This window comes from Falco peregrinus, chromosome 7, assembly GCF_023634155.1.
Source record: "Falco peregrinus isolate bFalPer1 chromosome 7, bFalPer1.pri, whole genome shotgun sequence".
Taxonomy (NCBI): Eukaryota; Metazoa; Chordata; class Aves; order Falconiformes; family Falconidae; genus Falco; species Falco peregrinus.
This window is the reverse complement of record NC_073727.1, coordinates 36,270,491-36,295,672: the sequence shown is the minus strand read 5'-3', so window position 1 is coordinate 36,295,672 and position 25,182 is coordinate 36,270,491. Positions and strand designations below refer to the sequence as shown.

General features: G+C 37.1%; 1 protein-coding gene across 22 annotated transcripts in view; it reads left to right on the top strand.

Annotated features, from left to right (window-relative positions):
* Window positions 1-25,182, top strand: part of EPB41L2 (erythrocyte membrane protein band 4.1 like 2) — a 123,706-nt gene that overhangs the window by 41,420 nt on the left and 57,104 nt on the right. For all 22 annotated transcript variants that reach the window (XM_055809809.1, XM_055809806.1, XM_055809804.1 and 19 more), the window contains 2 exons: window positions 9,253-9,734; window positions 11,131-11,343. In XM_055809809.1, coding sequence (XP_055665784.1) covers window positions 9,267-9,734; window positions 11,131-11,343 — 681 coding nt within the window. In that variant the 5' untranslated portion in view covers window positions 9,253-9,266. The remainder of the gene's footprint in view (window positions 1-9,252; window positions 9,735-11,130; window positions 11,344-25,182) is intronic.

Below are 25,182 nucleotides of genomic sequence, written 5' to 3'. Positions count from 1 at the left end.
AAATCGTGTTTAAAGAATTCTCACTTGTTTTCATGTCTCATAGTATTACTTTTCCTTTCTGGAGATTTGTATCCCTTCAACTGAATTACCCTTTAAAACTAATCCTTTAAAGTTGTATATGGATTGCAGTAACCAAGTTATTCAGTAGACAAAATAAAGGTGGCCTGCAGCAGGTGTTTTATGAAAAGTTGAGAGCACTTGAGTGATAGGGAATAGATATATGTTGTTGTGCTGCTTTAACAGGAAAAATATTTTGAGAAATAGTAAAGTTCCTGGATTCTACTTTGACTTTGCAAAGACTTGAGGTAACTTCCTTGGAAATTTGTCAGCATAATGGAATATTTCTACAATAAAATTATCTAGACTGCAGATACTCCCTTCACAATTTTAGACAGAAATAGCTTTCTCTGTCTCATTTCACTTGCTGCCTGTATCCTTGATTTTTTTTTTTTTTTTGTGTGTATATATATATATATATATATATATAAAATTTTTTTTTGGTCTTCACATTTATCGTCAGAATTATTCTAGTACTTAAGTATCTTTTAAGTTCACAACATCCTATGTAGGGGCTTGTCAGTGTATTTTCTGGCAAGTCCTGTGTATTCTGTGTATTGCAGGGAAAGATGACACAATAATTTTGTAGCACTGTAAGAATTAGTTCTAGATGACATTAGATTTAGAATATGACATAGAATTAGTCCTGATGACATTTCAGTATTTATAGAAGGACAAAACTGTCTTGCTATTTGTGCAGGTAGGCTGCTGTATTTGGGAGGGAAACATTGGATGCTTGCAATTATACAGCTGTATGATGGCATGTATGTAAACATGAAGGCTGACAAAACAGCTGCTATTTTGAATAGTGACTTCACTGTCTGGGTGCTTTGTGGGTGTGGTTGCCATTAACTCTGAACTAACAGGGCTGCTAGCCACCTTGACATGCCTGGAATTCTCTGGAAACTGGATTTGATAGACATAGGATGCTTTAGGAAGACACCATTTTGTGTCATTTCTCCTTTTGGAGGTAAGTTTAGACGCTGTGTGAATATGTGTATATACTTACTTAAACACACATGTTTTCATGTACACATATAACTTTTATTGTCATGGAATAATAATTAACTGGCTCTGAAGTGATGTTTGTTAAAATGTTATGTTCATGCTTCTGTGAAAGCATTCAATTACTTGTCAGAATTTGGGAATTACACTTGAAATTGAAGTATTGTTGCCGTTTAAAGTTTGACCTTTGAAATGTGCCACTGAATTTTAGAGCTATTATGGCACCATCTGCTGACCAATGTACAGGCTGGCAGTGACAGTTTGCTCACTTTGTTACGTCCTTGCAAATAAACTTCCAGTTTAGGAGGCAGTTGGAGCAAAATCATAAGGAAGAGGGGTGATTTTTATTTGGCTTATGTTTAGGATTATTATTTTTCGTGGGAAATATTATTGCAATGGCAAAAGTCTGAACCATAACAGCTTTAATTGACTAGTCACCTGGATTATTGCATAAAGCTCCTCCATGAACTGTGAAGCTTTAAAAGAAATAATTTTGGATGCTTTTTTGGCTATATGTGGCATAGGATTGTTCTTGGTAGTCTGTTTATCAATGTCTTACCTTCTAAGCCTACAAAGATGAGCCGTAGCAGCACTAGATCAGTTCAGACCCCAGCTCTGGTGGTCTGGTCACAGCGTGGGAAACTGATGGTCTCTGACAGGCATCTGCCCTGTGGCTACTGCTGAGGCTCACAAAAAAGCAGAGTCTGCAGTCATCTCTTCAGCCTCTGCAATTAACCTTGATTTTTGTGCACAGTGATCAGAAAAAGAGAAAACTGAAACAGTCCTGGTTGCATTCAGTGTGTAAATACTTAGGTTTGGGTTCAATTGCTAGGGGTCCTCTTACTCGTTTGAAAACAGGTGTTTAGATTTCATACATACAAAATATGTTTTCCTGGGGATTCTATGCTGTAACTTTTTAAAACATGTTCAGTAATGTGCTAAACTGTTGATCTTTGACTTTAGTCTCATCTGTTTTTTTTCACGAGTGTGCTTAACAATGAACTTAATCCAAACTATGAGATTCAAAAGTATGTCTCTTTGTGTGTATATACAGTCCTGTGTATGTATAAATATGGAAAAGGATGCAGGTTCCTATGGGAGAACTGGTGCTTTGAGTTAGTTTGACTGCAGATCAGTATTTTGTTGGAAGCCATACAATGTAAATGTTGCAGATTGATGTAACTAAGCCAATTTTACAGATGTTTTTGCTTCCTTAAGGATCTCAAAGTTGAAAACTGTATTCTTTAGTTGTTAATTTATTCCTTTGCATTCAGAGAGCTCCATGTCTTTGTAGTAATCCACCTAAATAATGACTAAAAGGTGAAATCAGATTTACTTTTTCTTTCATCTGCTAATAGCATGTGTTCAAGTTATATTGGCTCCTGCAGCAAAATAATACTGTACAGAACCATGTTATGCCGTGAGTTTACTTGCTTACATGCCAATGATAAAATGCAAGCTTTAACAGAAATGTAAAAGAAAGTTTGGGGGTTTCTTCGTTAGTACTGATTTGGAATATAATTTATATTATTCTACAGAAAATAATTGATATATGCTTTTAAAAAAACCCTTGGTGTAGTACCAGGTTCCTCAGGTATTACCTACTAGTTAAACAAGACCCCTTTACACTATGTAAAATTTGAATGACTGTTCCAACTAGAATTTAACTTCTTTATGCTTTTTATGTCAACAAATTTTATGTGTCGAAACCAGCAAGCATGTTGTTCTTAAATGACCTGCCCTAATCAACTGTGAAATGCAGAGCAGCCTTCTGCTGTGCTTCAAATCAGTATGACAAGACATAAAACAGTTCCTTTAAAACAAAACAAAAATAACTCCCAAATAAGCAGTTGACATACACACGAGCTTGTTTCAGGTTTTCATGTATATTTTTTAGACATAAATTTTCTTTGCTTTCCTTTTCTAGTTTTATGTGTAGCCTATGTGAGCATTAATATTTGGAACTGCAAGTGTGAAATTAGTTAATTTTTATGAATTGTAATAATTTTAATGATTTTTTTTTTTATGATCCAGAAAATTGCATGACTTGCATAGACACCCATGTTGGCTTTTAGTGAACTGAGTTGTAATTTTTTTATTTTATTTTATGGTTTTGCTTCTACAACAGGATAGTTTCTCTGTGAATCCTGGTAGACTGGTAGAGATAAAACTATTAAACCGACTCTGATTTCTTCAGTTTGCTATGAATTTCAGTGACAAACTGAAAAAAAAACCCCAAGTTTAGGACTGCCTTTTCCTAATTTTATGTACTAAGGAAATTAGTAACATGACATCCAGAAATATATAGAAGAAGGATCTACGCTGCGTTAAAAGCTGGCCGGATGGCCAGGCCCAAAGAGTGGTAGCAAATGGAATTACATCCAGCTGGTGGCCAGTCACAAGTGGTGTTCCCCAGAGCTCAGTGCTGGGGCCAGTTCTATTTAATATCTGTACCAACAGTCTGGACAAGGGGATTGAGTGCACCCTCAGTAAATTTCCAAATGACACCAAGTTGGGTGGGAGTGTTGATCTGCTGGAGGGCAGGAAGGCTCTGCAGAGGGATCTGGACGGGCTGGACCGATGGGCTGAGGCCAGCTGTGTGAGGTTCAACAAGAAGTGCCAGGTCCTGCACTCGGTTTGCAACAACCCCACACAGCACTACAGGGGTTGAGTGTAGAGTAAGAAGAGTGGCTGGAAAGCTGCCTGGTGGGAAAGGACCTGGGGGTGCTGGCTGGCAGTCAGCTGCATGCCCAGGTGGCCAAAAGGCCAACAGCATTGTGGCCTGTATCAGAAACAGTGTGGCCAGCAGGATGATTGAAGGGATTGTCCCCCTCTACCCAGCACTGGTGAAGCCTCACCTTGAATACTGTGTTCAGTTTTGGGGCCCTCACTGCAAGAAAGATATTGAGGTGCTGGAGCGTGTCCAGAGAAGGGCAACAGAGCTGGTGAAGGGTCTGGAGAGCAAGTCTTATGAGGAGCAGCTGAGGGAACTGGGGCTGTTTGGTCTGGAGAAAAGGAGGCTCGGGGTGTATCTTACTGCTTTCTACAGCTACCTGAAAGGTCGTAGCAGATGAGAGTAGGTCTCTTCTCCCAGATAACAAGTGACAGGACAAGAGGAAACTGCTTCAAGTTGTGCCAGGGGAGGTCTAGATTGGATATTAGGAGAAATTTCCTTATGGAAAGTGTTGTCAAACATTGGAACAGGCTGCCCAGAGGCATGGTGGTGGAGTCACCATCCCTGGCAGTGTTCAAAAAAAACATCTCTTGGTGATATGGTTTAGATGTGGACTTGGCAGTCCTGGGCTAATGGTTGGACTTGAGCTCAAAGGTAATTTCCAACCGAAATGATTCTATGATTCTGTGATTTTTGAATTGTTAATCTGTGCTGATGAATAAGAAACACCATAACAGAAACAGTGAATTAAGATGGCAGTGAATTTCAGTGAAAAGCGTTCTATGGTATTAGTTCAATGTTGTAATGTTGTCGTTGATCTTTGAGCCACTTTTTCTTGTTGTTGGTTTTTTTTTTGTTAATTAACTTCATGCTCTATGGTGGCAGGAATTCCTCTTGGCAGACAACTACATTTCAAGAATTTATGCTGGGAGCTGGAAGTAAGGTATTAACCAACTTACAAATCTTTATTTGAGAAGAGAGTGGTTAGGAAAGAATACAGTGTTCTGCCCTGCTTTCAGGTGTGAACTCTGGCCACCATTAGTTTCCCCTCAGTGAAATAAAAAGGGAGAAGGGGTGAATGGAGAGGGTAGAGAATACCTGTTGTCTTCAGTTGCTTCCTGGCCAGCACCCTTGCTTGGAGAAGTTGGTAGAATTAGGATTAGGGCAAGACATCCTCTCCTTGTAAGTGGGACCTGTTTTAACAAATTTAATTCCTCTTCAGAAATTGCAAGGTTGTTTTCAATACTTGCTGCCTTTCTGCCCCCACCTTTGTCCCTGCAGATTGGGTACACATTGAATCTGAATGAGACAAGTTTTCAGCAGGATTACAAAAGATACAGATGTTATCAGTGGTAGTTTAATGTGCATGGGTTTAAGCCAACTGCAAAATCTAGCAAGATTTTTTTTTTCTTTGCTCAGACCTTGGTAATCCTTCCATTTGAGCATCTCCCTCTCTGTTATCTATTCTTGCTGCAAGGTTCTTACTCCTATTGACCTTTCTCATTTCAAAATGAAATATAGATGTAATGTTACCTTGCAATATGAAAGAAGAGACATAAGAAGAACCCTATCCTGCTGCAGCTGTTACAGAGCTTAAAACAAAACTTAAAGGGGCAAAAATACATAGTGTGCTTATGCTATGTAGTGCGAGCAAATGAGAGTTTACTTGGAGACAGGAGGGGAAGAAAAGATGCAGCTAAAAGTTTAGAAATGTAAATTTTCAACCTGATTTGGTTTATTTCTTCCCAGTCTCACTTTGAGACAAATGCTGTCTGCTTCTTATTTCTTTTTCTTTCTGACACCTTGACTGTTAAGATGCAGGACTGAGCAGGTCCTCCTGTCAGTGCAAGGTCTTCCCTGTCAGTGCAGAAGGGGATCAGGAAAAAGCCATTTCCAGGTAACCTGGCTACTTATCTGCTTGGCTGTAATGAAGGTAACATCAGAGACTTTACAATGTGCAGCAGTAGACTTTGATTGCAGAACTCTGGTGTTTTGTCCCCCAGTACATCTGTTTTTCCTGTGAACTACAGCACTGGGGGATCTGACAGAGCATTGAAATACTGAAAACAAGGGAAGGGAGTGCAGGGAAGGGGGCAGGTAGACCTGACTTTCTCTTTCTCAAGGGGTGCCTAATTCTTGTGCCAAAATGAAGCTTCAGAAAAAAGAAATGTATTAGGCTCATGTGGTAGAGAAGGTAGATACTTTGGGAAGGCTATCTATCCCTTATGCTCTTTGTCAATGCCCTTGTTCAGTAAATTCATCCACCTCTCAACAGCTCATTCAAAGACTACTGGGAATATAAAGAAATCTGTAGGCTTAGCTAAGAGGTGGGTTTTGTTTTGTGGTTTTCCCCCTCTATTCCACTTCCCCCCCCCCCCCGCCGAAAATGCACTGAAGTTACAAGCTTATAGGAAATTGAGCTCATGAAAGGAATCATCTCCTGCTGAGGGCATCAAATGAAGGCATTAAATGAACATGGACAGATCTATTCAGACAGGGGCTGTAACAAGTTTCCCTTTCTTCTGCAGTATAAAGCCAAATTCTCCTTTTAACTATAACTTTGATTATGAAAAACTGTACTCCTGGAGATGCAGAACCTCTCTTATTTCACACTGAGCAAGTTTGTACCACCCACTGCTATCCTGCCTAAATTTAGTCAGTTAAGATGTGTAACTTGGTATCCTCAGTTCCTTTTATTGTTAGAACAGTATCATAAGAACATGCTTAGAGGGTAATCTATTTTGCTCAGTTCTAAGGAATTTTCTGTAGGTTCCTCCTATTTGACTGTATAAGAAAAATATTATCTTAATTTTGAGAGTGGTATATAATGATTTTAGTTAGTGTGTACATGTATTGCATGCATTTCTGCATATTTTGAAAAGTAAAAAAAGCATGCAGGAAATATAGTGATTTTCCTTTTCCTGTAGCTGCTTTGAAGATTTGTTTATCAAGTCCTCTAAAATTTCTTAGCTACTTTCAGAGAAGAAATTAGTTCATTCTTAAAGATGCATGAGCAAAAATCACCACCATCTGTTAATAATGAAACCTGCATTTTTACTTTTATTAAGCAGAGTGCATTGGTATTCTCATATTAGCAGAAGTTTGGACTTTCCTCTTGAGGAAAGCTGTTTTTGGGTTTATATATACTGTTCATTTTGATAATAATCCTAATAAATGTATAAGTTTCATACCTACAATTAGGTAAGAACAGCAGCAATTCTGTGTAAGATATGAAGGTGATAGCAAAATGTAATTTGACTAGTAGCAGCTTTAAAACTAGCACACTAATATGTGGCTTTAAATAGCAAATATTTTAATGTCAACAGCTAGTCAAATAGAAACCTGCCTTTCAGGGGCCTATTACCTCTGAGGTAAATAATAATTATAGAAATATTAATATTCTATCTTAAATAGCTTTATTAATAGTATTAAAACTTGAAGGATTTCATAAAAGTGAAATAAATGGCTACATAACAGTAATATTGAAGCTTGAAGTGTATTCAATAGTCTCTAGTATAGCAGTAAAGATACCAACTTTTCCTTTAATTGTCCCATTGGTGAATGTTTTGGTTTAGATAGTGAAGTTTGAAGTAACAAAGAAACACCTACAACATGTAGTTACTTTTGATCTCAAGATGCTTGCTTAATATGAAATTGCCTGTAGATAATTCAAGGCTCCTATGTCTAAGCTTCTTAAGATAACTATCAAGTTTGTTTCCTTTGGCTCAATACTGTCAACTTCTTTTACTGGAAGGGCTTCTCGTATATTTGAACATCAATTAGTGCCCCCCCGACCCCCACTCCCCCTACTTCTTTTTCTCCTTGGGAATGACTTAGTTTAACTTAATTTCTGACTACTTATGAATGTGCTTTGGAAACCTGGAGGCAAGGCATTGCTGCCGCCTTGTGATATACACTAGTTTCCAGTTGGTGTCAAGTGCTGTTTAAGTGTTGTGCAAGCTAACTGCATCAAGCCTGAGCTAGATAAGCTTCTCCTTGATACTTTTTTGGGCAGGGGTGGGCGCAGAAGCTGTTGAGTTCAGCAGGAGTCCTGAACTAATAGCCTACTGACTCTAATGGCAGACACTGATGACAATCAATTTTAATGGAGAGGGCCCAATGTTTTAAAGCTCTAAATGTGATAGTAACTAACCTACTAACCTTTAGGCCAGACACACTATCAGTTTAAAACTAATTGTTCTAAGAAGGCTGTAAATAAATACCAGTGACTTCTAATGGCATCTAACCATTTTAAACTTTGTTGGAGCCTGTTATGCTTACTTTTGTTGGCTCACTTCAATAAATCAGAAAAAATAATTATGTTACATTTGCAGAGTAGTGCAGCAAAATCTAGTGTGGCACAGCTAACAAAATTTGTTTATTCTAGTTATTTTTTTCAAGAAATACCAATAATATTAAGATTAAAGATTGTTATTGCATACCTTGTTGTTGTAGTATTATGATTTGTCTTTAATTTCACTGAAGCAAGAGCAGGTAGAAGTGCTGAGAGTTATATATGGTTTTGTTGATTGGTGTGAACTTGTGATTAAGAACCCAATCTTACTTTTTAAAAAACTAAAAATGTATTCTTCCTAGTGTTATTATTAATTTCAACAGTACAATTTCTAATTATTTTTTTTTTTATACTCGGCGTCATGCTCACCATTCTTTTTTCCTATTCTTTGGTAAGCTTGCTCTTTCATTTTCCTCCATCCCCATTACTGGCTCACTGTGGACTGAGATAAGGGAATTGTGAAAATACTCTTAACTTTAAATGCAACAGATTAGACTATAAACTAGAATTTAAATACTAAAGCTGTGACTTCCCATCTAAAAATCAGTGTCGTCTTCTGGTACTAACAACTGTAAGCCTACTGGTTGCTTCTTTGCTGAAAAGATATGGTTGATAAGGAGGATGGAAGAGTTATATAAAGTGTAAGAGTACAGATATTTCACCTGAGTCTCTTTTAAGGCAAGAATGGTGTTTCTTAATGTAAAAAGGAACAACTAGAAGCATGCACTCTTTCTTGATTTTAAAAAGACTTTCTGTATAAAACTGGTATTATATTGGTAAGTGTCACTGAATAGTAAGGGGGTTGTATCTACCAATTTAACTAAGTGCATGCTCTTCTGAAATTTAAGCTCGTGAGTCAACCAAGGAGCCCAGTAGAAAAAGAACTGAAGTTACTCATGAAATAATCTTGACCAATAACATTAGGAGTAGCTTATGATAAGAAAAATTAATTTCAGTGAGCACACTTAGATCTACCAATAGTTTCTTTCTTGATAAAAATTTATCTCCCTAGGGCGTAGTGTTTTTGAAAAATCTTTATCTGCAGAGCACTAAGTTTTGGTTTACTGATTTTACTTGTGAGCTGAGAATTTTAAAATAACTGGTTTTTTAACCCCAACAAATTTAATTTAGAAACTTGTAGATTATTACTGCAAATAATGTGAGAGTCAATAAAAGTAGCGATACTACACAACAAAACTATTTTTATTGTTGCTTCTTTTAGTGTAAGTTGTGACAATGACAACTGAAGTTGGCTCAGAGACTGAAGTAAAGAAAGATTCTGAGCAGCTGGGACCAGACAAAGGCAAGGACAAGCCTGAAGAAGCATCAGAGACTCCAGAAAATCAGAAGTCCAGGGAAGCATCCTCTGAAGAAGCTCAAGATTCTTCCTCTGCCCCAGCACCAACTAGCCAAAGTAGTCCAAGTAGCCAGAAGAAGGAAAAAGCTTCACCTGAAAGCAAGGGTATTTCTCGTTTCCTTCCCCCCTGGCTTAAGAAACAAAAATCATACACCTTGGCAGAGCCCAAAGATGAGACCAAGAAAAGGACCACAGAGGAAGAACAAGTAGTTGAAGAAAGTGAATGCCAAACACCAGAGGGTGTGGCTCAGCCAAAAAAGAGCTTAGAAGAAGCAGGGGCTGAAAATCAGCATAATGCTAAAGCAGATGACAAAGAAAAACACTCTGTTCCTAGTCCTGAAACACAGGTATGTGTGAGAAGGCTAATAGATGCTTTGGAGTCATTTTAATGAGACCTGATTCAAGATTTATGTAGTTCATGTTAAGACTTTGTTAGGATCATATAGGGGGGAAAAATGACAGCTACTTTCTGGCCTCTTGTACAGTTGAGTTGATATAGTTACAAGTAGCATAGCTGGGTTTAAAGGTTCCTGCTCTTGTGGCAGACCATTTTTTGTGCCGGTCGTTTTAGATGTCTAATTTTAGTGTAATCTCACACTTTGGCATAGTTCAAAGGAACATTGAACTGTATCATGCTAGAAATGAGCAGGGATAAGAGTAGAAGCTTCTTAAGTCAGCTTTGACTCTGAAGTCATTGGATTGCACGAATACCTCCTTAGTGACTTAACCACAACAAATAACAAATGGATTATCTCTGAGTCCTTACAATCTCAACATTTGTTATCCTTTCTCTAGAAACCATGCTTGCGGTCATGGTCCTTATTGATTCATTCCAGGAGGCTGGTGCTAAGTTCCAAGGCACCTTCAGCAGTGCTCTGGTCTTGCTTTTTGAAAAGTTACATATCACTTCTTAACACTCAAGTCTCACAATCTAGCATGGGGAAGCTGATTAAGGGTGTGGAGAATCTTTCATATAAGGAAGGGTGAAGAGAGTTGGTGCTGTTCAGCCTGGAGAAGAGAAAGGTTAAGTGGAATCTAATCAATGTATATAAATACCTGAAGGGAGAGAATGAAAAGGAGCCAGATGCTTCTCAGTGTCATACAGTTAAATGACAAAAGGCAATGAGCACAAATTAAAAAATATGAAATTTCATCTCAAATCACAAATAAAAGATTGTACTGTGATGGTGGGTCAAACATTGAAACAGGTTGCCCAGAGAGGTTGTGGAGTCCCATCTGTGAAGATATTAAAAACCCAACTGGACATATATTCCTGGGCAAGCTGGTGTAGGTGGCCCTAGAGGGGCCCTAGGGGCATTGGACTAGATGATCTCTAGAGATCCCTTCCAATCTCAACTGTTCTGTGATTCTTTATAACTTGACTTTTGTAAACACTGTTTTTTTAGTTTTGTATAATTCCTGGAGCTTCTTGTTAAATTTGTTTCTGTTAGGGGAAAAAAAAAAAAAAGCCAATAAAACATTCAAAAATTATCTCATTTCAAGGAAAGGAGAAAAAAGAAAAGTAACTTTTGTGGTTTAAAAGCAAAAATATCTGGTCCCTAAAGGAAGATCTTAATGCTTACACTGGTTATTGTGCTTCTTTATTGTGCATGACTTTAATGAATGTGCATGTAATATACATAACTTAATGTCTTATTTATTAGTAGCTTATAAAAGAAATGAACAAGTTAAAAGCATTCATCTCGCTGAGTTTTTATCATTGTTTAACTGTATTTTATATAGCCTGCCAAAGAAGATGGTAAAGAAATGGAAGTAGAGAAAGTTGCAACAGGAAAGGAAGAAACACAAGAAGAAAAAGAAAAAAGGGAGACAAAAGAAGTGCAAACAGCTGAAATTAAAACAGAAATCATTCCTCAGAAGTCTCCCAAGAAAATTAAAACTGTGCAGTGTAAAGTGATGCTTCTTGATGGCACGGAATACACCTGTGACCTAGAGGTAAGGCATCAAGTCTCTGTATAAAGAGCTTTTTTTCTATGGAGAGAAAGAAAATTTGTTTTCATTGCACTGAGAGGTTAACAAATAAATTTTTCTATATCTAGTGAGCTCGTTACAATGTTACATTCACATTCCTATCTGTCATGGTTTAACCCAGCAGGCAGCTAAACACCATACAGCTGCTTGTTTACTCCCTGTGCCCCAGTGGGATAGGGGAGAGAATAGGAAGAAAAAGTAAAATGCATAGACTGAAGTAAAGACAGTTTAACAGAACAGAAAGGGAAAGGAACATATTACTACTACTACTACTAAAATATTAGAATATACAAAACAAGTGATGTACAATGCAGTTGCTCACCACCCACTGACTGATGCCCAGCTGTTCCCAAGCAGCAGCCCCTGGCCAGCTTTCCCCCTAGTTTATATACTGAGCATGACATCATATGGTGTGGAATATCCCTTTGGCCAGTTTGGGTAACTGTCCTTGCTGTGTCTCTTCCCAGCTTCTTGTGTGCCCCCCCGGCCTCCTCACTCGTAGGGTGGTATGAGAAGCTGAAGAGTCCTTGATTAATGTAAGCACTGCTTGGCAACAACTAGAACATCAGTTTGTTATCAATGTTACTCTCATCCTAAATCCAGACCACAGCACTGTACTGGCTACCAGGAAAAAAAAGAACTCTGTCCCAGCTGGAACCAGGACAATATCATTAGGGGCCAGTTAAAGATGGAGTTTTAAAATGGAATGTTAAGACCTTATCAGTTTATCTTTAAAAATGTTCTCTGAGGTACACTAGCAAATAAGGTAAAATGCAGTATACAAATCCTTTCAATGGTGATTGTTTGACAGCTCAAACTTGATTCTCCCCACCCCCCTGCAAAAAAAAAGATTAAGGTTTTCTTGAAGGTAGTGTCACATGTACTAATGAAGTTGTCTTGAGTTCATTAAGTTATTGGTTTTTTAAGTTATCTCAGCTGGAGAACTAAAGTTTAAAAAAAGTTTGCTTCAAAGAAAAAATTTGGTGCAGGTATAAAATACTTATTTGTATTTAAAGTTAAGTTCTAGTTCCAAATTTTCATGGTTGCATGGATTGCTTGTTTACAACTATAAATTGCTGGGTTAAATATTGTGTATATTTGTCTGTTAAGTCTGACTTAAGATCACTAACAGAAATAGAGATTGTGAGCTAAATGGGAAATAGCTACTTGGTTTTTCTGGCTTTAATATCCTTTCCGTATACATACACACACACTCTTTCAGTCTGACCATAGTGTCCAAGTTTGAAGTCAAATAGTGGTTGCTTAATGTTGTAGATCAAGATTGAATTATGAAACATGTAATTACATGAAAGGGGGTGAAAAAAGTTGCATTCCAAGTCTTAATTTCAGTGAAATAACCTTTGGTTTGATTTATTATGAGAGTTTTTATATGAGTAAGGTTGTAAGTAGATCTTATCAGCAGATTGCTTCAAGCTAGTACTGTCTCCCAAAAGATACCCGTCACTTCGGTACAGAAGTGTGAGAGGCTGTTCTCTATTGGAAAGTTCAATTGCAATCACTTTTGCCAGTAGAAGATGCAACACCATTATAAACTGCATGACTTCTTTAGGCACACTTTCTGAAGGGTTGGGAATTTTTTTAACTAGAAACTCCCTATTTCATGCTGGATTGATGGATACCGCATAAATAAGCTCATTTATTTAATACTGGGATATGGTGTCCCCTTGGAAAGAAGACAGTGTTCCTTGTAGAACAGTTTATATTTGGAAACCATACTTCTAGCCAGTCAGTTGTAACACACATTAAAATTTGCTTAGTTCTATTTTGTAATTCCAATAAACTTTGTAAACACTTGGCAACTGTGTTCATAGTACCTGAAGACTTTAGCTTTGTATTGCAAAGGTTGTGCAGGTGATATTTTTGAAAGTTCTTGGTTCCCTTGCACAGCTGCCTTCTAATCCTAGAAATCCCTGTGTTCAATTATTTGTAAACTTCTGTGAAAAAAGGAATCCAGTACATTAAACAGCTGATTAAGTCTATTTGGCTTTCTGATGCTTCACTTCTACTTGTGGCTTCCAGTCATAGTCATTCCTTTTCATGAAATTTGTCTCATTGCTATTCTAGTCATACGAGATGGCTGTAAGTTAATGAGAAGTTTCTATAGCCATATAAGCTGCTAGTTCAGAATATCACAATTGTCATTTATGGGTCCCATAAGCTAAAGATGTGGCCAGGCAACATGATATGATTCAGCATGTTCTGCTGATACCTAATGATAGCTAGTAGGACACCCACAGCAAGTAGACCTTTGAGTATTAGAACCACAATGCATTGGTAGTTATGTGGAGAATTAATATTTGTTATAAAGGTGATAGGTTTCATCACTAAAGTCAACTCTCTTACATTTCTGTCTTAAGCTTGGCCCTAGAATACCCGTTTGTTTGGAATGGGGGAAAAACAGTTGTTCTGGACTACACTTGTGAAAGTAAATTTTATGTGATGTAATTAACTGATTAGCTGTGATGCCTAGACTGAGTTATGAAGAGTGGTTAAAATTTGCACCTTTTCTAAACCTAGACATCTAGATATATCCTAAGGACAGAACAGTGACAATGTTACAGCATTTCCTAGACCCATCTGATTTTTGAAAATATTCCTATTTTTGTCTAATGCAAATTGTTTGATTTTGGCATAGTACACACACTACAAATCATGCGGTAGTGCAGGCTTCTTTGTCTTCTCTTGTGTTCTTTCATTTTCCAGTGTGTCAGTCAGTCCCTCCACCGTTTGATTGTGAATTGCGTTAGACTTCCTAGTAGTTTAATTGCTTATTATGCATAAGTCTTGTTGTGTACTGTAATATAATACTGGATGTATACTGCTCACTTGTTCTTCAATGTCTTGCAGAACTAATAGTTAGAGAAAAGTAAAAAAACCCTACCTGTTCTTAAGACTTTGAGAAGTTCCATCACAATTTAAGTCTTTCTTTATGCATGAGTAGTGCAGCTTGCTTCGAACCTGTTCTCTTAATAAAACTCTTCCTATCAGCTAAGAAATTTGTATTTGTTACCAATATGATATACTCCTTGGGAATGTTTTGTTGCAGTTTTCTGGAATTTCTAAAGTTTGTGATTTATAGTGGTTAGTAATACTAGCTTTCTGAAGCCTCCATTTGCTAAATAATTCCTATTTTTGATGTTAAAACTGAACAATTTCAGTGTATGTTTCTTTACAATATTTTAGTCCTACAGGGATCTTTCCCCAATGATGTCAGATGTAGACCACTTCACTGTAAATTAAGTCAACTGCAAAAAGCAATAGTGAAACCTTTGTTAATATTAGTTAAATCTGCTTACTTTTTATGCTGTGTTTACAGAAGAAAAAGATTTATCAGAATAAACAAAACAAGAACATGGAAAATATACTACAAAATAATTGCTCTCCAGAACACATTGCATAGGGCTGTGCATAATCACTGTCTAAAGTTGCAGGAATTTTGTCACCTAAAAGTTCTTGAAAAGTATTTTTATTTATATATTATTGTATCATGCATCAGTATGTATGGAGAAATATATATAGAAAATATATATAAACAAAAAATTAGACACAATTAAACCAAAACATAAACAGTGTAGTAACCCTGGAGTTCTTTTTTGATTTTTCACATAAATCAGGATGTTTAAATATGAATGGTATCTGTATTAATTGAAGGCTACATGAATTTTATCTTCCTGGGCTTTTTTGTCATCCAAAAATAAGACTTAAAATGAATTTGTGGCTTTCTACAGATTTAAAAAGATACCATCTTGTATTTGCCACTGAAAAATTCTATTCTGCAGTACTTTAAGTCTATTATGATTGAGTTAAGTTGTTTGGCAGGAAATATGCTTTCTAATTATTTGAAATAAGCAAGAGTTTGCTGTAAGAACAGGAGAACAAAAATTAAGGAGGGGGACAAAGTGGAATAGAATCAATCTGTTTTATATGTTCATTTGAATCATTCATAGGACATAAGCACTGCTGACTGCAATTTTCTAAATTAATTAATGTTCTTCAATACAGGTAGACCTTTTTTATGCTTTACTACTGTACCAAAATATTAAGCCTCAGAAGGCTGCTTCAACTGATAACTGAAATTTCAGTTTGTGCTCACTGCAGTGGATCCTAGTACATCAATTTCTGACACTGGCCTTTTCTTCAGTCTTCCTTTAGTGTTTGAGTAAATGTTGGCTTATTTCTGCGTTACAAAGTAACAGAAATTATACAAGATTTAAAAAGGAAATAAACAAAGAATCTGCAGTCTAAGCACAACTTGCAAAGCACAGTTTACCTTGGTTGACTTTCTAGTAAATTGGGTTTTCATTTGGAGGAATTTCCATGGTTGAGACATTCCTGATGCTGCTTCTAGATTTTACTCTGCACAGTAGTCCAACATCATTATATTTTATTTACATTAGAGACTTCTTTAAATATATATACTTGCCAATAAGGAAGTAAAAATAAAAAATAACTTGTTCTCATTACTGTTATTTTACAGACAGCTTTTGGTAGAACCCTGTCTCTTTCTAATTGCCTCCTTAAACATTCATGATAAATCAGTAATAAAATCTGAGATAATACATTGTTTCTTGGGGTTGTTTCTGTTTGAGTTTACAATAACTTTCCTTTTTTGTTGTAGAATTGCATCGATTTGTATGCACATAACTTAAAAGGACCGTGAAAGAAAACAAAATATGACGCAGCAACTTATTGTGTGTTAAAATATTGTAATTGTTCATTCCTATTTCATGTGTCCACATAAAGACAATATCTGGCAATAGCATAAAAGGAGATAAAGCTATGATGCAGTAGCTTCAGTGTCATCATGCAGGTCAATGCTGTAGTTAGTATAAGCTGATCAAATTCTCAACAGTAACTAAATACTGAAACTTTTATGTCCAATTAGTTCATACAATACTATACAATTAATTTGTAACACTGGTGTAATTGTAATATAAGTGGACTTCATATTTTTGAATTAAGATATTATATACCCTTATATACCTTAGATTCAGTAGAAACTTAATAGATAATTTTGGATAGTAATGCCCTGTTTCTGAAAAAAAAAAAAAAAAAAAAAAAAAAAAAGATAAAAAGTATTGGTGCACTGTTCTTAGTCCATAAGCTGTTTTAGTCAGAAAAAGTTTATTTTTCCAACTTAATCATCTTATCAGTGAATGGCAAAAGCCTGAAGATGGAATTTGGAAATTAATGAAAGAAGGGAGGGTCATGTTAACTAGAGATGCAAGTCCCATGGGACCTTTTGGGATGCACTGATGAGCGTTAAATGAGCTGGCTGGTATTACTGCAAGGCTGTTCTTGATCATCTTTGAAAGGTCCCAGAAGTCAGGGGAAGTTCCTGGGATTTGGGGGGGTGGGTGGGGGCGGGTAGGGATGGGGGAATATGTAATTCCTGTTTTCAAGAGGAAGATGTGAGAAATGTCAGCTTGATCTGCCTCACCTCAATCCTTGGGAAGGTTATAGTACAAATAATCCTTCCTAAACTTCTTCAGGACAAGGTGTTTGGGGAGTAGTCAGCATGGATTCACAAAGGGGAAGCTGTACCTTCTGTAATGTGGTGACCGGCTCTCTGGATAAGTGGCAAGCTGTGGATGTAATCTCAGCTTTAGCAAGGCTTTTGATGTTTTCCCGTGGTTGTTCTAGACAACAGGTGATGTATAGGCTAGGTAAGTGGACAGTGATGTGGACCAGAAACTGGCTCAACTGCTACATTCAGCAGCCTGAAGTGTAGCTGGAGGCTGGTCACTAATGCTATACTAAAGGCATTCATGCCAAGGCAATCAACCTGGATGATGGCACAGAGTGCAGCCTCAGCAATTTTGTAGATGATGAAACTGGGAAGAGTGGCTGATACGTCAGAGGGACCTGGACAGTTGGGCAGACAAGAATCTCATGAAGTTTCACAAAGAGAAATACAGGCTGGAGTGGTTAGCTGGAAAGCAGCTTTGCATGGAAAGAACTGGGGTGGGGTGGGGTGTCCTAATGGACAAGGGGACCATGAACCAGCAGTGGGCCCTTGCAGCAAAGGAGGACAACAGCTACCTGGCCTGCAGTAGGATGTTGGCAGCAGTTCGAGAGAGATGGTCCTTCCCCTCTGCTCAGTAGTTAGAGTGCTGGGTCAAGTTCTCAGCTGCCAAGTACTGGAGAGAGTCCAGCAAAGGACTACAATATTCATTAAAGGTCTCAAGTGCCTGATGTAGGAGGAGGGACTGACAGGTGGAGGTGTTCAGCCTGGAGAGGAGGCGGCTTAGGGACATTATAGCACTGTGTACAAATACTTGCCTGGGGCGTAAGTGAAGAAGATGGAGCCAGGCTCTTTTCAGTGGTGCTCAGTGATAGAATGAGATGAGCCCAAACTGAAATACAGGGAACTCCACTGAAACATCAGTGTGAGGGTATATCCATTGAGGGTGGATCAAACACCAGAACAGATTGTCTAGATAGATTGTGGAGTCACCACCCTTTGAAATATTCAAAATCTGACTAAACAAGGCCTTGACTCAACCTGTTGTGAGCAGGGGTGATAGACTAGGTGACCGCTAGAGGTCCTTTCAAACATCAGCTAATTTACATAATTATTGCTATATATTTCACCCTTGGAGGAGTGTAATCCAGGAATTACTCTAAACATGTTAGCTGTGTTAATAATTTAATTTAGACTATATAATGAACATTACACACATACTCTGTCAATTAAAATAAATGCCAGGTCCTACACTTGGGTCACAACAACCCCACGCAATGCTACAGGCTCGAGGAAAGCAGCTTTGCATGCTACAGGCTGGAAAGCTGCTCAGTGGAAAAAGACCTGGGGGTGCTGGTTGACAGCTGTCTGAACATGAGCCAGCAGCATGCCCAGGTGGCCAAGGCCAACAGCATCTTGGCTTGTATCAGAAACAGTGTGATCAGCAGGACAAGGGAAGTGTTTGTCCCCTTGTGCTTGGGACTAGTGGGGCCACACCTCAAACACTGTGTTCAGTTTTGCAAGACAGACATTGAGGTGCTGGAGCGTGTCCAGAGAAGGGCAACAGAGCTGGTGAAGGGTCTGGAGAGCAAGTCTTACGAGGAGCAGCTGAGAAACTGGGGCTGTTTGGTCTGGAGAAAAGGAGGCTCGGGGTGTATCTTACTGCTTTCTACAGCTACCTGAAAGGTCGTAGCAGATGAGAGTAGGTCTCTTCTCCCAGATAACAAGTGACAGGACAAGAGGAAACTGCTTCAAGTTGTGCCAGGGGAGGTTTACGTTGGGTATTAGGAGAAATTTCCTTGTGGAAAGGGTTGTCAAACATTTGAATGGGCTGCCCATGGGGGTGGTGGAATCACCATCCCTGGCAGTGTTCAAAAAACTAGTAGATGCTTCTTTTAGGGGCATGGTTTAGATGTGGACTTGGCAGTCCTGGGTTAATGGTTGGACTTGATGATCTCAAAGGTCATCTTCCACCTAAACGATTCTATGATTCTCTAAAAACTGATGGTAGGATGGATAGTATGAACATACAGTTTTTATTAAAGGAATAAAACCAATGGCATAGCTGTAAATCCATGAAGTTGACTAATAACTTAACAATTGCAGTGCCTATATGCAAACTGCCTCCAAAGACATTGCAATGATCCTCATCTCAACATTTTCAAGGAGCTGTCTAATGAATGAGCTAGTCTGGTAACCGTTCTTCCCATACCTAGTCTTGGTGAATTGAGTCTTTATTATGTTGGAGGATTAGCACCTATTACCTGTTGTGGTGTGGCATATCACTGAGATGAAATGATGATTCTGACCTGGGCACTTGGTGAAATATTAATCCTTGTGACAGCAATACTTAGCTGTGCTCTACAGTTTTTACTTTAAAAACATACCGTTGTAATAATTTGGAGTTTACTGAGAAAGTGTAAATGGAGAAACAACATAATTCTTTATAAAATATTTTTCTTTTTTAATTTAAAGTATGAAGGGGAACTTTTTTCTTTTTTTTATGTTTTCTTAGGTTCTCAAAATTAATGGTTTCATATGTGGTCCTCTTAGCAAGATGGTCACTTCTCACATTTTTTTCACTTGCAGGAAAAAGCAGTTCTATAAATTCTCATCAGTTTTATCACTGCTGTCCAAGTGCCTGTTTTTCTTCAGCTTTTTTTAAGCAAGACAATAAATCTCTAAATAATGAAGAATAATGGTAGGCTTGTTCAACACTTGTACAATTGGAAGACTACACTTGGAGACTTTGCACTGTCTGGGAGTACAGATGAGTTCAGGCATAATATCCCTAGCAATCCCTATTAAACCGCTTCTAAAACAGCAGTGCTCTTTTGTTAATGCTCTGTGAATTCCATGTTCTAGGCCAGTTGTTTGCTCTGATGCCTATCTTTTTATTTCCCTCTATTTTCTTTATTTTAAAAAGTAATCTTAGCATAGATTCAGGGGCTACCTGTCTTCCTGTGCCACAGTTCTGACAGGTTTTTTCCTTTAATTTCCATTCTTTTTTTTCTGTTCATCTTGTTTTTCAGTTTTCCTGAAAGAACAGAATATCCACTGACAATAGTCTGTATGCTTAGGAAGAAATGCAATTTCAGTAGACCAGAAACTGCTTTCTAAGCTGCTGTCCACGTGGTAGTTAGATTTCTATCCTGCTTATATTCCTCTTTGCTTTGTGATCTTAATTCAGTTCTAGGCATATTTGTGGCTACATTTCTTCAGCTCCAGTGCTTTGAAATACTTCAATATACTTTATTTTTTATAACATGGATTTTGCATATAAAAAGAGTTGAACCTTGTTTCATATAACATCTTTTACAAAAGACAGTTTTTTCCTTCCCCCACAACTGTTGAAGCTGGTTTGTTCTTTATTTTGAAAAGTGACATGTTTGGTACAAAGTAAATTAGATTAATTTTTCAAACAAATTTGACTGGATATAGAAAGATTTTTCTTCAAACTCAAAATAAGTGGACATTTCAATTCAATAAGATGCTAGTAACCTTCATGGAATACATAAAATAATTGGAAAGGAGGCTTCAGTTCTTGGTTAAGTTGGTTTATACCAAAAGAAGTTCATCTGGCATTAGTTTTTAAAAGTGTATCTTTGATATTTAGACTAAGCAGGAAAAGCTCTATAGAGGTTGGCCTGGACTGGGCTCACCATGCTTCACTAAACATTTTAATAAATTTAGTATTTATCATGTGACAACTAGATATCCTAACATGCTGGAAATTGAGTTCAGCTATACTCTTAAGCACTTGAATTCTTTATTATGAAGCTGAGACAGGTAGAGGGATTAATTTAAATGAATATGTGAAGTCCTGTAATTGTGTTATAACTGAGGTCACTTTGTTTATGTTGAGATATCTGTTTTCTGTCCTGGTTACCACACACTGGTTTTTGTAATAATCCTGATGTTGCTCAAAGATCTTGTCTTGGTAGTTGAGAGCTGTGTGATTATGTGTGTGGCAGTGGCTTTGTTTTTAACTGAGGGAGTGAGGAAAAAGAATTTTCAAGGCAAGATTGAGAAAATGATAATCTTTAGCAAATGTTTGTTGGCTGTGTAAAGCAGGGTTACATTTACCAATGTAAAACTTTTTTCTGTTTATACAGGAAAAATAGCAGTGCTCTAGGGCTTCTTATCCCTATTCCCTGTAACTAAGGTTTAATTCTATATTATTGTCAACTGAAAAGGTAAAGTAGGTTTTGCATAATGGACTTGATATATCTTGTCACTTCTCCCACACACATCACATTGCACCCCCCTTCCTAGAATCTTCATAAAGGTGTTGAATTTTGGGAACAAATATTTACAAGGAACCCCGATGAATATGTGTACTATCAAAAAAAAATAATAAATAGATAATCCAGCACAAGTTGCAATGCAATTACAAACTTAGTTATATCAGTACAAAATTTGCATGGATATTCACTTTGTTCTTACTGGAATTATTTCAGTTGCTTCTGAATGTGCAATCTTAGCCTGTATTGTATGAAAACAGTTGGGATTTATTACAATTTTAAGTCTAGTTAAAATCAAATTGATGTAACTTCTGCATAACAAGACATTATCTTAGAAACTATATTGAGTCAAAGCACTTTTTTGAAAAAAAGAGTATATTTTTATGTGATATGCAGAATGCATTGAGAGATATTTCAGGGTAAACAGAAATTGGTTTCTGTGACAAAATGTTTCTGAAAGTTAATTCCTGCGGGTGTCTTCTCTCTGACATGTTGTGTCGTTTGTTGGTCAGTGCCACAGAATAAAAACTGATAGATGCTCAGTTAGTGAAAAATAGTTTTAACAAGTTGAGATAGCAAGCTTATATATGAAATAGTTTGTGGGGAAAAAAAACAACCACCGGTTCACTAATGGTGAATCAGCATGTTTTTATTGTGATATAGAGACATCTTTGCAACTGACTATGATTTGATGCTGTTCTCTCATAGTTCAGAATTTGTCATCAAATGTTGCTGTAGGAGTACAGGTACATTTGTACCCTTTTTGTTTCTTTGCCACTTGGATGCTTTGTATATTGGTAATTACTTTAAGCTTTTTTTTTTTTGAAGCAACATAGTGTTGTTTGACCATGGAATTATTTCTTCTGGCTTGTTTTTGCATGTCTTTCCTGTTGCCCAGGGCATGCCTGGCATGGTTGATGTTTGGCTTTCAACATAAAGCACAAGTCAGATATTTCTCTTTTTTGAAAGTTACTTTGTAAATTAATTTATCACCTCTGAGAGTAATCTGTCTGTTCTTTTGCCCTTAGAACTCTATATTTTGCCTTAATAGATGTTCTGACTGGTGTCAACTTGCCAGTTTGAACTTTTAAGTCAATAATTTTTTTCTACAGAGCTGTTGAAACAAGTATTTCAGTTTCTTTTGTAATGATTTCCTTCAGTTTTATTCTCATCTATCTTTGTACTTTTGTTACTTCTCTTTTGTAGAGGCAAATTTGAAGGATCTGGTTTAGTCTTTTTCCTGAGTATAGCTTCTCCAAATATGCTTGTCTGAATGCCAGTGTTAAATATATTTAAGGTACTCTGCTATTGCCCAGAAAAGTCTATGACCTGTCAGCATAATGAAGCTAAGCCTTGTTACCACATGAAATATGCCTCACTTCATTGTAATTTGAATATCTTACTGTAGTGATTTGTTTTTCCCAGGAATTAACTGTAGTGAATTCTGCCATCGACATATCTACATTGGTATCTTGGATAGTTCATAAAATATGCCTTTGTGGTCTGTAAATGATTACTCTATATCTTGGCTACTTGCTCTGAGGAATTAAAAACTTCAAGTTTGAGTAGTGTTTTAAACTTTGATACTTGCCATTCTTCGAATTTGTGTGTGTGTGTGTATGTGTTTCAGGAGCCTGGAAAGTTTCGTAAGGAAGCAAAATAACCTTCTTTGAAATGTTGTATTTAAGCCCTTTTAACTTTTAGTCAAAATATATAAAGTTCCTTAAGTCCAGAGATTCCATATTAACAAAATAGATTGATTTTCTGCGTTCCATAGCTTTAAAGTAAAAATGTCCAAAGCTTATCTCTAGGAAACTTCTGAAATATATTACAAAATAATATTGTGTGGGAAGTATTATACTAAAGAAGATGAGGTATGTGTACACAATATGTGCATACACAGAACATGAGCAATTAACTCAATTTATTTTAACCTTAAAAATACTCATAGAGATTATGTCCACATAGCCTCAGACTCTTCAGAGTAATGTATGAATGCCTGGAGAGCAGGAAAGAGGAAGAAACTATTTAAATAGTTTTGGAAGAGCATGACTTAGAACAACTTTCACAAGCTGTGAACTGTTACAAACTTTCAGTTACCTTTTATTGCTTTAAATAGAGTTCAGTTCACTTATGGGGTAACAACATGTAAATGTATCAGAGAGACTTGTCAAGGTATGTGAGGACGCAAGGTATTGAGTGGTATTTGCCAAAAATTGTAAATGACTGAATCTTTGTGCTTACTTGAAATGAGAGAACCATATTAAAGGATAAAATTACTTAGGTTTGTGATTCAATAGTATAACATTTATGAGATGTAATGGCAGTTGAGTTTTAATACCTTGAGTGAGCAGACTGTTGGAATGTTTGAGATTTAATTTCAACAAGCAATTTTAATTTTTTATCACAGAGCAAATAACACAATTTTGACCTGCTTCTTTCCTGATAATTGACATCTCTGCGAGAAGGTGTAAGTTGTTTATCTTGTAGGGTGATCTACCTGTGCCTCTGGTTTTCGTGAGGCAGGTGGGGAAATCAACTTGGGGTTTTTTTCCCCTATTGTTTCCATAGTTTCTTAGGTAGTCAAGAGGAAATTTTGTCATGAAATTTGGGATCTGCCATAAAGACTTGTTCACATTTTCTTCTCTAAGGGTAATCTGGGTTTTCGTAGGGGATAACACAGTTTAAACAAACAAAAAGCAGTGCTAACTGCGTAATGATTACTAGTTAGAAGCAAATGAAGATCCTATTGGGTTTGTTTACTGGATTCAGTTAGTGGTCTAATTAAATATTTGTAACAAAAGGCATTTAAAGGATGCCAACACTGACCATATTGTATGCACGTATGAACAAGTGAAATATATTGGAGTTGACATAAGTTATTATGGTTACTTACAGTTTACTAGTACAAAGTCAAAATATGTTTGCTTAATGTACGATTTAGATCAGGTTTTTTGCCCTGAAATAGGAAAAGTCTGGATGAACTTGATAATTTGTTTATTGTAGTTGAGTTTTGATTTGCAAATTTTTATTTCCTGACTGCTCTGATGTGTAGACTAGTGTTTGAGTAAACCTAAGGAGGCTGTTTAAAGTATGATATCTTTTATTTAAAAAAAAAAATAATAATATAGGGATGGCATTAAATCTGATGTATTTTTAAAATACCAGTCTAGATTCAACAGAAACCACTGAAAGTAATGTTTATGTGTGAAGTCATCTCAAGTCCAAGAGATGCCCTCTATCTCTCGGCCAAGTTCATACAGAAGGAACCATCAAAACCCTTTCTTTCCCCTCTGGCATCATCACAAAAAAATGAATTTGTATAGTATAAATGCCGTTATTTATATAGTCTGAATGTACATACCATTCAGGGACCTTCACATCCATTTTAAATTGTGGGACTCAAAACTCACTTAAGATGAGGTGTCAATGCTGAATGCAGTGGGATAATCACCTCTTTTGACTGTCTGGTTGTGTTTGATGCACCCCAGGATGTGGTTTGTCCTCTTGGGTGCCAGGGCACACTGCTGACTCACACTGAGCCTGCTGTTGACCAGCATCCCCAGTTCCCTTTCTGCAGGGCTGCTCTCCAGCCTCTCCTCTCTTGATTTATACTTGTGCCTGGCATTACTCTGTCCTAGGTGCAGGATCTGGCACTTGTTTTTGTTAAATTTCATGCCACTGATGATTGCTCAGTGGTGCAGTCAATCTAGATCCCTCCGCAAGAGAACTTGTCCTTTGAGAGAGTCAACAGCACCTCCCAGTTTAGTATCATCAGCAAACTTGCTAATGGTTCATTCAACTCCTGCATACAGATCATTGATAAAAATATTGAGCAGAACTGGTAGCTGTGAGGAACATCAGTAGTGTATATATTGCATTTGTAGCTGGCAACTCTTTTATAGCCAAACAGATCCATAATATCCTATTCTAATTCAGAAGTTTCCATTCTGTGTGTCTACTGCAATTGCTTTGCTCTGCTTTGCTGCTCTTGTGTGGAAGGAGGTAAAGGGCAGAAACCTTGTTACCCCTGGTTTTGTGAAGTGGTTATGAAGTGTCATCACAGACTTGGTA